Source organism: Mauremys reevesii, linkage group 1 (assembly GCF_016161935.1).
Source record: "Mauremys reevesii isolate NIE-2019 linkage group 1, ASM1616193v1, whole genome shotgun sequence".
Taxonomy (NCBI): domain Eukaryota; kingdom Metazoa; phylum Chordata; order Testudines; family Geoemydidae; genus Mauremys; species Mauremys reevesii.
The window spans coordinates 333,642,932-333,655,324 of NC_052623.1; the positions used below are offsets into that span (position 1 = coordinate 333,642,932).

General features: G+C 41.7%; 1 protein-coding gene across 3 annotated transcripts in view; it reads left to right on the forward strand.

Moving 5' to 3' along the window:
- The first annotated feature begins 303 nt into the window (after positions 1–303).
- ATXN7L1 (ataxin 7 like 1) overlaps positions 304–12,393 on the forward strand; it is a 197,182-nt gene continuing 185,092 nt past the window's right edge. For 2 of the 3 annotated variants that reach the window (XR_005591675.1, XM_039517081.1), the window contains exons 1-2: positions 305–436; positions 1,069–1,137. Coding sequence is in view for 2 of the 3 variants with exons in the window: in XM_039517081.1 (XP_039373015.1) it covers positions 322–436; positions 1,069–1,137 (184 nt within the window). In the remaining variant the exon portion in view is untranslated. Of the gene's footprint in view, positions 437–1,068; positions 1,138–12,393 lie in introns of all 3 variants that reach the window. The other variant, XM_039517088.1, reaches the window with a different exon arrangement.

Here is a 12,393-nt window from a genome sequence, read left to right on the forward strand (position 1 = left end):
CCCCGCGCCCCGCTCCCGCTGCTGCCTCGCGCCCCAGCCCCCCCGCGCCATGCCCTCTCTGGCTCAGACAGACTCCGGGCAGGGGCAGAGGCTTCGCCGTGGCCAGTGCGCAGGCTCAGCGGCGCCGGGCATGCGCGGTGCGAGGCGGGGAGCCCGATCTGATAGGGAGCAGGGGCTGACACTACCCCCGTGTGGGCGGCGGAACGTCCCGAGGATGACGTGCAGCGTTCTCGAATCCCGTGGCTGGCTCGCTCGCTCGCTCGCTGCTGGTGCCGAAGGAAACGGGAACAGCAACAAGAAGGCAGGAGCAGGAGCGGCGCCATGGCGGCCCTGGAGCGGCCCGTGCCCAGTCCCGAGGCGTTCCTGGGCCAGCCCTGGGCCGCCTGGGTCCGGGAGGCCGCCCCCCCGCACGCGCACTGCGCCGCCCCCCCGCACAGTAAGGGCACCACCAGACACAGAGCCCTGCCCGGGGCTCCCCATGCTGCTCCCCTCCCCCTGGATACACACATGGAGGAGGGGGACGGGGCTCGCCGCCCGGGGTGATGGGGGCAGCGGGGAGGCCCGATGCTCTGCTGTCCCCCGCTGCACTCGGGGCTGCCTTCTCCCCCACACGCCCACTGCACAGATCTTCGTCCCCATGCGTGTGGGGAGGTGCTGGGTACGCGGTGTCTGGTGCCGGCACTGTACTGGGGACAGCTGTGCTGGGCCAGCTGCATGGGGTGAGGGGCAGGAGCAGGATGCTCTTGCACGGGGTTGCTGGAGGAGTCGGAGGATGCTGTTACGTGGGAGAGGGGTTGGGGAGGCAGGAGGATGCTGTTGCTCGGAGTGGGCTGGGGGCAGGAGGTTGCTGTTGCATGGGGGAGAGAGTTGGAAGAGAAGATGCGCTTGCATGGGAGGGGGGCAGCAGGATGCTGTTGCACGGGGAGGCCGGCACTGGTACTCCATGGCAGGTGCTGTGACAGTGATAGTTGGGTTTTTGCTGTTAAACATAAAAACACTGTTAATGTCTTCCCCTCCCCAATAAACACATCTCCTTTGACTCTCTCTGACTTTTCTTCTCTTTTGCAGGTGTAGATCTAGAAGTGACTGGAAAAGAGGGTGGAAAAAGCAGGGAGGTTATGAGGCTTAATAAAGAAGGTAAGTGCAAACCACTGGCACACCTCTACCTGTCTGAGTCGTAGTGGTTATGAGTGAATGTGGTATGGTCTTAACAAGGTATCATCATATCATGTGAATTGTTCTGCTGGGTAACCATGAAGAATGCTTATCAGGCTTGAGTACGCACAAGTGATTGTCACTATGTGTCAACTTCTTTTAAAGTATAAATATAACTGGTGTGTGCATAAGTGATACATGTTAAAGGATAAAAGACATTTTTAAGTCAAAGGATCATGTGACACTTCATATTGGATTTCTTTCTAAGAGTCTCTATCCTTTTTGGTACAACACTTCCTTCATTTCAGTATGGAAATACACATGTGTACATCTGGGTACCAACTTCAAGCAGCTTAATTCTAAAAGTTATTAGCAACTGCAGAGACAACAGTATGGGCTGTTTTTCACTCTTGCTGAAAAAATTGGTTTGTGGTAATACTTAAATCAGTTCATATTATCTCAAGTTGCATTTTGGTCTCAGATTGTCATGTGGTGAGTGTGGTTACAGATGGCTATATGGATAATTCACAGTATTACATTTTATTAAGGCCAGCTAATGTGTATATAACCTGAAACCAAATCCAATGAGTTATTTGAGAAATCCTGGGCATAAGACTGCAGTTCGAAATATCAAGTTTCTAGGTGCTATGAATGTGAATACGCAAATAAATCCCAATGTACTGGCATTTCCAGGTATGCCAAGAGGCCTGCAAATTGGTAAAAGAAACCACTTTAGTGTGGCTGCTGGCACTCAGATTGACAGATTTGTTTGTGACAGGACTTGCTAAATTAACATTTGACTATGGTATAATGAAATTGGTGAATTGTATTTGGCAGATTTTGAGGGTGACTCTATACTGAAGAAATTCTTTTAGTTTGTTATAGTATGAATAAGGTTTTATAAACTTATAGCCAGACCACCACCATAAAATACAGTTGGTGTGAAATTGGTTCATAAGAAGCAGTCCCACAGTAGTGAAACTTAAATAACATACTAACATTGAGAGCGCTCAGATTATTAATAAGGGATACTCAAGTATTGTAACTAGGGCTGTCAAGTGATTAAAAAAATTAATTGTGATTAATCATGCGATTAAAACAATCACAATTAAGCGTGTGATTAATCACACTATTAAACAATAATAGAATACCATTTATTTAAATATTTTTGGATGTTTTCTACATTTTCATATATATTGATTTCAGTTACAACACACAATACAAACTATACAGTGCTCATTTTATATTTATTTTTTATTACATGTATTTGCACTGTAAAAAAACAAAAGAAATAGTATTTTTCAATTCACCTCATACAAGTACTGTAGTATAATCTTTGTCATGAAAGTGCAACTTACAAATGTAGATTTTTTTTGTTACATAACTGCACTCAAAAACAAAACAATGTAAAACTTTAGAGTCTACAAGTCCACTCAGTCCTACTTCTTGTTCAGCCAATCGCTAAGACAAACAAGTTTGCTGCCCACTTCTTGTTTACAATGTCACCTGAAAGTGAGAACAGGTGTTTGCATGGCACAGTTGTAGCTGGTGTCGCAAGATATTTATGTGCTAGATGCGCTAAAGATTCATATGTCCCTTCATGCTTCAACCGCCATTCTAGTGGACATGCGCCCATGCTGATGACGGGTTTTGCTCAATAACAATCCAAAGCAGTGCAGACCAATGCATGTTCATTTTCATCATCTGAGTCAGATCCCACCAGCAGAAGGTTGATTTTCTTTTTTGGTAGTTTCCACATCAGAGTGTTGCTCTTTTAAGGCTTCCAAAAGCATGCTCCACACCTGGTCCCTCTCAGATTTTGGAAGGCATTTCAGATTCTTAAACCTTGGGTCGAGTGCTGTAGCTATCTTTAGAAATCTCACAGTGGTACCTTCTTTGCATTTTGTGAAATCTACAGTGAAAGTGTTCTTAAAATGAACAACATGTGCTGAGTCATCATCCGAGACTGCTGTAACATGAAATATATGTCAGAATGTGGGTAAAACGGAGCAGGGGACATACAGTTCTTCCCCAAGGAGTTCAGTCACAAATTTAATTCACGCATTATTTTTTTAACGAGCATCATCGGCATGGAAGTATGTCCTCTGGAATGATGGCCAAAGCATGAAGGGGCATACAAATGTTTAGCATATCTGGCACACAAGTACCTTGCAATGCCGGCTACAAAAGTGCCATACAAATGCCTGTTCTCACTTTTAGGTGCCATTGTAAACAAGAAGCAGGCAGCATTATCTCCTGCAAATGTAAACAAACTTGTTTGTCTTAGCGATTGGCTGAACAAGAAGTAGGACTGAGTGGACTTGTAGACTCTAAAGTTTTACATTGTTTTGTTTTTGAGTGCCGTTATGTAACCAAAAAAAAATAAAATAAATAAAACTCTACATTTGTAAGTTGCACTTTCATGATAAAGAGATTGTACAATAGTACTTGTATGAGGTGAATTGAAAAATACTATTTCTTTTGTTTATCATTTTTACAGTGCAAATATTTGTAATAAAAATAATATACACTTTGATTTCAGTTACAACACAGAATACAATATATATGAAAATGTAGAAAAAAATCCCAAATATTTAACAAATTTTAATTGGTATTCTATTGTTTAACAGTGTGTTTAAAACTGTGATTAATCACAATTAATATTTTAATTGCTATTAATTTTTTGAGTTAGTCATGTGAGTTAACTGCAATTAATCGACAGCCCTAATTGTAACAGTGTGTATCTTTAGAGTATATTATGTTACAGAATTATGTTAACTAGATTTTTATCACATTGACATTAACATTAATTCTGTGACAATGGCAACATTGTTGGCAACTTAAATGAAAACTAAAGACAATGTTTCTTTTCCAGACAAACCTTATAACTTATTCTGTGTTTCAAATCAGATGGTCTTCAATGTAAATTTGCATGCTTTACCATACTTTAGAAATCTGTTCCTGCTTTCAGGTAGCAACTTGCTGGACTTTTAATCCACTTGAATATATTAGTATAAGTTAAAATATTTTTATCTTACTCATTTAATCAGTCTGTTAATGTAAATTGGTATATCATAGTCATCATTGTGTCTGTGTCTGAGTACCCTTTGTAAATGTTGAATGAGCCTTCACTCCCCTTGCTAAAGGTGGGAAAAATCTGAAGTGTTAGTGTCAGACGTACAGAACTCATTGCTCATGTATTTGCAACAGTACTTGCATATGTGAGATCAAAACACATCTACAACAACTACTGCATGGTATGACAGTATTTTTGTTATGGCCAAAGCTTGTGGACGTGGAAGGTCTTCAGTGCAAACCCAACTTGATTTTCTTTGTGACCTCATATAATTCAGTTAACTTCCTTATATCACAGACTACCAAGATATAAAACTAGGTTATAAATCGGGCCCTATCAAATTCACGGTCTATTTTGGTTAATTTCATGGTCATAGGATTTTAAATATTGCAAGTTTCGTGATTTCAGCTATTTAAATCTGAAATTTCAGTGTTGTAATTGTGTGGGTCATGACCCAAAAATGAGTTGGGGGGGGGGCCTCAAGGTAAGTGTGGGGCTGCGGGAGGGGTGGGGTATTGTGGTACTGCTGCCCTTACTTCTGCACTGCTGCTGTTGGTGGCATTGCCTTCAGAGCTGGGCAGCTGGAGAGCGGCAGCTGCTGGCCCGGGGGCCAGCTCTAAAGGCAGAGCCACTGCCAGCAGCAGTGCAGAAGTAAGGATGGCATGGTATGGTATTGCCACCCTTACTTCTGAGCTGCTGCCTGCGGAGCTGGGCCTTTGACCAGCAGCCACCACTCTTCGGCCGCCCAGCTCTGAAGGCAGCAGCACAGAAGAGAGGGTGGCATGGTATGGTATGGTATTGCCACCCTTATTTCTGCACTACTGCTGGTGGTGCTGTCCTCAGAGCTGGGTGCCTGGCCAACATCTGCCGTTCTCCGGCCGCCCAGCTCTGAAGGCAGTGAAGAAGTAAGGGTGGCAATACCATGACCCCCTTAAAATAACCTTGTGACCCCCCCAAACTCCCTTTTGGGTCAGGCCCCCCTATATGATAAACATTGGTTTCCCCCATGAAATTTGTATAGTATAGGGTAAAACATAATAGACCAGTATTCACAGGGGGAGACCAGATTTCACGGTCCATGACACATTTTTCTTGGCCGTGAATTTGGTAGGGCCCTAGTTATAAACAGGACTTTACAAAAATCTGAGACTTGTGTGGGTTATGATAATGTTTATTGAATGATAGTAAATTATTTTTAAACATTGAAAAAATCCAGAAATCCTAGTTTATCAAATTTGCTTTTTCGTAGTGTATGGCTTTTGTCATGATGATAAATACCAAACGTACATTTTAAAATATGAATATTTTAAGTAATTGAAATAGTTGCTTAGCAGGAGATTGGTTAGCTATTTAGTTTTTACTCCATAAAGCACTCCTCAGATGTTGACTAAGGTCCTCTTATCAATGAGAAAAAATAAAACGATGTAAAAACTAGTAGGGTTTGTATTTCCATTTGCGCACGTGAGATAGACGAGGAAAGAATATTTGAAGGGGTTATCATCCATGATGGATCATTTGGTGGTGATATAATAGTACACCATTAAAGGCTGCTGCCCTCACTCATTATGGCCCAGTTTACATACCGCTTTCAGTGGTAAGCAGTTACATAGAATAGTTCCATTCAGGTCAGTGGAGCTACTTGTGTGAATAAGTGCTCACCATTGAGGGTAAGAGTCTAACAATCTGGCCCTATTATGTAATTTTGGTAGTGGAAAAGGTGCAATGAGGCCATGTTTAAAAGAAAAAGAAAGAGACTGGAGACTTACAAAAGACCACATTGTGTACTGCCCTTTGTTTTATTATTTGTATAGTGAGGAGGGGAAAAAATCATGAATATTTGCAAATGAACTTGCTTTGGCCAAGATTGTGCCCCCTTTATGTTTACTTTTTGTGAATGTGTTTGAGCTTTACTGGTATATATGTTTATAGAAAGTGGATTTCAAAGTTACATGCTCAGGTATTCACAGGAAAATGAAATTTGCATGCATAATTTCATATGCCAGAAAAGCTTGATTACTCATCTAATCAGGAAGCAGTATCATGTGACTTATCTGACAAATCACAAGTAATCAACGTAGCTCAAATAGTGACTATCAAAGACTTGGAGCACTTTTGGAATTTATACTTAGAATTGACTGACAAATTTGAGGAAATGAGGATTTGCTTATGGATAGTCTATGTACAATATGAGGCAAAATCATTGGATCACTTATTTGTTGTGAAATATTCATTAAGCTGTAATTATGGGACTATGAAGTTGATGGTAAAAGATCACCATTTCCATAATGACCTGTAATTGATTTTAAATATATTATGTACATTGAATATTTTCACTTACTCTTTTTTTTTAATGTGAATTCACATGTTGTATAAAATAGGAGTGTATTTTCTTATGTACCTAAATCTTTAACATTGAAAGAGATGTGTGCTTTGCTACACGGTATGTGTATTGAGATCTGTTAAGCAGAAGCATTGCCAGAAGCTGGGAATGGGCGACAAGGAATGGATCACTTGATGATTACCTGTTCATTCCCTCTGGGGCACCTGGCATTGGCCACTGTTGGAAGACAGGATACTGGGCTAGATGGACCCTTGGTCTGACCCAGTATGGCTGTTCTTATGGTCTTATGTAAACAACTATTGGCTGTATGGGGTCAAAGACATCCTGATTTAACTTTACTGACTTTGCACCAGGGTGAATTTGGTTCATGGTGTTTCAGTCTATATCTGGTGGCTCTCGGATGGAAGTTTAGATTCAGTGGAACGCCATACAAATTGAAAGGGTCAAAGGTTAAGCTTGATGTCATAGTCAATTTACACTTTCCTAGTTCAACAGATTTTAATGTTCCAGTTTGAACCAGATGACTGCTGTGTCTGTCTTACATTGTCTCTTCACTACCAGTTTCCAACTTGTCGTTGTACAGCAGGATAGCTGAGTATAAAATTCATTATAGCAAAACAAGTTATAATTTATGTATCTATGTTAAAGTCTGGGTTTATCTGGATCAGCATCACACATGCCCAGTCTCTGGGCTCAGACTTGGTGACTACATTTGGAGCTGGAGTGCTGAAAGGATAGAATGGGGAGATAGATATCAGGTGAAGGATTAAATTGGGTTCAGGATTACAAGTATCCAAAATTTTCGCTCAGAATAGGACCACAGTAGCACTAGAGTAAAATTCATGGAAAGTCTAGTCAGTTTTACTCTTAACATCTACGCTGTGCATAAAATGAAAATGATGATTCCATTAGAAAAGATTATGTTCTTGTTGGAAGCGAAGGAAGGAAAGCGGTAGGGAGATAGCAGAGGATGTTTTCAAAAAGGGGATCATAGAATATAAACTTGAGTGGGGAAAAAAACCCGGGGGAAAGAGCAAAAAAAAAATGCATCAGAAAGTGGAGTAGTGAGAGAAGATCAAACAAATTGGTTTATGTCAGATGGAGATTGTATCTTAATTTCTTTTGGTCCCAATCTCCAGGAATGAAATGTACCTCTAACATTTTAAAATGTTTCTTTTTCTCCTCCTACTCCATCTTGTTTCGGAAAAATGTTTGGGAAGAGTTTAGAAATTAAACATACAAAGAAGAAAACAAATCAAGCATAGTCAGTCAGCAGAGGGATTGCATGTATGTTCTATAGTTCTCATTATGTGTAACTTTCCTCCATTTGCCCCCTAGTGTATATAGACTAATAACCTGTTCCAAAAGCAGAGAACCTCCAGTGGATATAATTATTCCATTAGAGCTTGGTATGTGGAAAAGCTGGGAATTGGCCTGAGACAAGGCATGGTTGATGTGAAGCGGAGCTGTTCTATATCAGTATGGGGTTAGGTGTAGGAATAATCTGTGCCATCTGTTTCTGATTACTTAAACTCCCATTGTGAGTTCTCCTTGGGATGACGAGGCTGACCATGGAATTGGATTGTCCATGTTCTGATGTTACATTCCGGATCTGTTGGATATTCAATCTTTTGGCTTCTTGATGTTTTCTAGGATTCTGTCCTGATCTAGCATGCAATACTGAGGCACTGCTGGGGACTAACTCTGGTCCTAGCTGCATACTACAGTATTATTGTTTAATACATTTGTTATGATAGTCCCCAGAGATTTAGTCAAAATTGGGGCCCCATTGTGCTAAGGACTGTACAAAACACATTTGAAGACGTGGATTAGGTTTCAAGAAAGCTTACAGTTTAGGTGTGCTATATTTCATCAGCCCAGGTTGGGTGGAAAAGTGGATGATGATAGTGGGAAAGGTGCTTTCTGACCACAGATGTTCAAATCAGGATTTTGGATCCTTAAAATGTATGATCCTAAACTGTCACTCTAGGGAAAGACCCTTGTTAAAAATTCTTTCAATATGTAAAGGAAGCAAATTCTTTTAAACTAGAACTTCTTTGATTTACTTAGGTTCTCCTTAGAATCTTGAGATTGTAGGTGAATTCCTTTCATCTAGCGATGTTGACAACTCCTCTTAATTTGCCAGAGATCTTTTTAAACAGCATAGGTTCATACTCTTCTTAGTAAGTTATTCTACTGAGGGTACATATAAAGCAAGTCCTAGGATAGATCTCCATTTAGAGGCTTCAGGAGTTGCCTGATGCCATGGGAAGATCATCATCTTGGTACGAGTTTGAGATTGGGGGATCTAGGTGGTATCTGGTAATTGTCCTCAGTGTTTGTGCTTGAGGGTTTCTGGAGATCAAGAAACCAACCTAATATTCTTCAGGATAGAGATTTTGAGTTTAGTGGGAAGTTATATGTAGTTTTCTGTTTACTGATAGAATTGTCACAAAAATACTTTTCTATTTGACATTAACTCACTGCAAATTATGGTAGAATTTGGGATGATGAAAAGATAGGAAAGGAAGGGTGTACAGGTGTCTACTAGGGATCTCTCATATAGCAAGTCAATCCCAGAGAATTGGTAAAGAGGCATGATGCTGATAGTTCTGTCTCTGTGCTTTCCAGTTGCTTAACTGATGGGATGCAAGTTTGGGAAAACATTTAAGGAACCATCTCCCCCTCTCCCCCACAACTCCTCTTCCCCTTTCACAGCCATATGTATTGGTGTATGGTTGACAGTGTCAGAGTATATTCTATCCTAGGGTGATATAATGTTTGTTTGAAGCTATGCTTGTAAACCACCTGAGTTATTTCAGAATGAGGTTTCATGATTCCTCAGGTCCTTTTATTCAACAGAATGTAAGTTGTCTGTATTCTGAAAGCTATCTTGATTATTTATTCAGCAATTTTTCTTCACTTTTTGCTATCAATATTTAAAGTCTTAAATAATATACATTTTACACCCAGCATGCCTTCCTGTGTCACTTTATAGCAATTCAGTTCACCAGAGTTTAGAACAACATGCTCTTACTTCATGTTTCAGTGCTTTTTATTTTTCATTATTTTGTGCGTTAAGGGAAAGAAGCTGGGTTCTTTATGTTAGAATAAGCATTGTGTAGTAAGAACAAGGACTGGTTGTTCAAATAACTTACTCTCTGTTCTTCAGTTGATCCATCTGTAAAATGGAGATAAGCATACTGTGGTGGCAGGGCTTCACATAGTCCGCAATGAACAAGAGGTTAACTCTAGCTTCCTTTGGCACATGTGTTCAGGAGACGGGATATAAGAAGGGCTGCTGAAGCAACAGGGAGAGGGCAGTGCATGGGGGAAGGCAAGACTCCCTATCCCAGCTTTGAGGATGGGGTTGATCCCTAGTCTGTGGTGGCTTGCGTTTTACTGTACAGACGCTCCCCGACCTATGCAATCATTCCGTTCCGGAAAGCCTTGCGTAACCCGAATTTTACATAAGTCAGAAATGTATATTGTGCAAGCATAAAAAACAAACAATTACAACAAAAGTATTGCATTTACCTTAATCCTATTGTTATCCTGGCACACCGCAAGCTGCATTTTGGTGGTGGATGACAATGGGCTTAATTTGTAGATGAGGGAGGAGACAGGCATTACATCATCGGGGTCGTCAGAGGGGGCTTTGGAGGTGGAAGGCTGTGGAGATGTGGACGTTGCAGGCCTTTCAGTCTTCCTTACAAACTTATCAAGAGATGACTGGATAGTGGCCTTTTTCTTCTCTTCATATATCTGTCTATAACCGGCCAGTGTTTCGTCAATGCCTCTGTTCACTTTCAAGAATCATGAGGATTTGGGGTCCATCTTCTCAGACCTTGCCATTGCAGGGTCACGAGACTGAGAGGCTGTGAGAACGCAAAGCCTTCCCTTGTAGGAGATGCTACTGCTGTGTTCCTCCGCACACCACACTACAGTACTTTGCGTTTCCGTATGCTACGCAATATTTTCCACAACTTGAAAATTTTATTTATGCCTTATGGAACTTTTTGCGCAAGGTCGAATTTGCATAAGTCGGGTCTTGCGTAACCCAGGGAGCATCCTTATTTGCTTGTTACTTTGTTTTCATAGAGTTTAAAGACCTCCTGTATATTACATGCCATCAAATTTCACCTTTGTACACCTGTGTTGAGCCCAGTAACTTGGGTTAGACGAAAACATTTCGGTTCTGAGGAGACTAAACTATTGTGGGCCACTGGCATAGAACAGGAGAGGCTGAGATGCCACCTGTCACAACCAGAACCTAGTCAACGCAGGAGTTGGAAATCAGGCCATGTCAGATACCAGAAAGTCAGAGTCCGAGACAGGCCAGAGGGCAAACAGAGAGTGAAGTGTCAGGAGGTAGACAGGTCAAGTTACCAGGAGATCAGAAGCAGGAGAAAAACTTGAGAGCAGAATCACAGCTCAGTAACCGGAGCCAGGCCAGGTTGGGATACCAGGAAGTCAAGCCAGCGGAGCAGAAGCAAGGGAGCACGAGGCACACAGTCCAGAGCAAGGTGGATCTTAGTTGCAAGGTCGACTTCCTGTTTCTGTGCTGGGTTTAAATAGGGGCTGTGGACCACTCAGTAGAGCCATGCAAATCTGCAGATATCCACTTTATATCTGCATTTGCAGATGCAGTTGTATTGTTTACCATCATTATGGATCAGATGCGGATCCAAATTTTTGTATCCGCACAGGGCTGTAACAGTGAGATAGGGTGCTGGGGTGGATCGTGGATTGGATACAAGTTAATTATTGTGGATGCGGATCCAAATTTTTGTATCCGTGCAGGGCTCTACCAATCAGGACCCCCGGCGTTCTACCAATCTGCTCCCAGGACTGGTCCTCTGTCTGAGTTCAGCTCCTATTCTGACAACAGTTAGCAAATCCCTGGGAGCAGGTTGGAATTTGCTAGCTCCAAAGAGCCAGAGTTCAAGGCCTTAGGCCCTGCAATGGCAGGAAATTAATCAGGTGAGATATGCCCAGATGATCCATACTCCATGCTGCAGAAGAAGGTAGAAAATCCTCAAAATGCCTGTCAATCTGACAAGGGGGAAATTCCTTTCCAACCCTAAATCTGACAATCAATTGGACTCACGCCCTCCCAAGCAGCCAGGCCACCCTCCCCCAGCACTCGCAGGGCACCTGGGCAGTTCCCCCTCCCCAAAGTTTTATTCACTGGTATTTTTAGTAAAAGTCACGGACAGGTCACAGGCCCTGAATTTTTGTTTGCTGCCTGTGTCCTGTCTGTGACTTTTACTAAAAATACCCGTGACCAAAACGTAGCCTTAATGAGTCCACCACCTCCCTGGTAAGATGTTGCGATATTTAGCTACCCTCTCTGTTAGGAAATTGTGTCTTATTTCAAGGTTGAATTTGTTTAACTTCAACTTTCTGCCATTGGATCTTGTTATGTCTTTGTCAGCAAGGTTGAAGAGCCTCACTATCAGAGTTTTTCCATTTTTAAGTGCCTATGCACAGTGATCAAGTCACCTCTCAGCCTTCTCTTTGATAAACTGAATAGTTTGAGCTGTTTAAGCCTCAGATTGTAAGGCTTGTCTTCCAGTCCCTGGTTCATTTTTGTGGTCCTCCTTTGAACTCTCTCCAGTATTTCTACATTATTCGTGAAGAGTAGACGCCAACTGAACACGGTATTCTAGTAGTGATCTTACAAATGCTTTGTACAGAGTTAAGATTATTTCCCTATTTGATTTTAGTTTTCCCCTTTTTATACATCGAAGGGTAACATTAGCCCTTTTTGCTACAGCATTTTATTGGATTGTGACCATTAAACTAGGTAATCCAAATG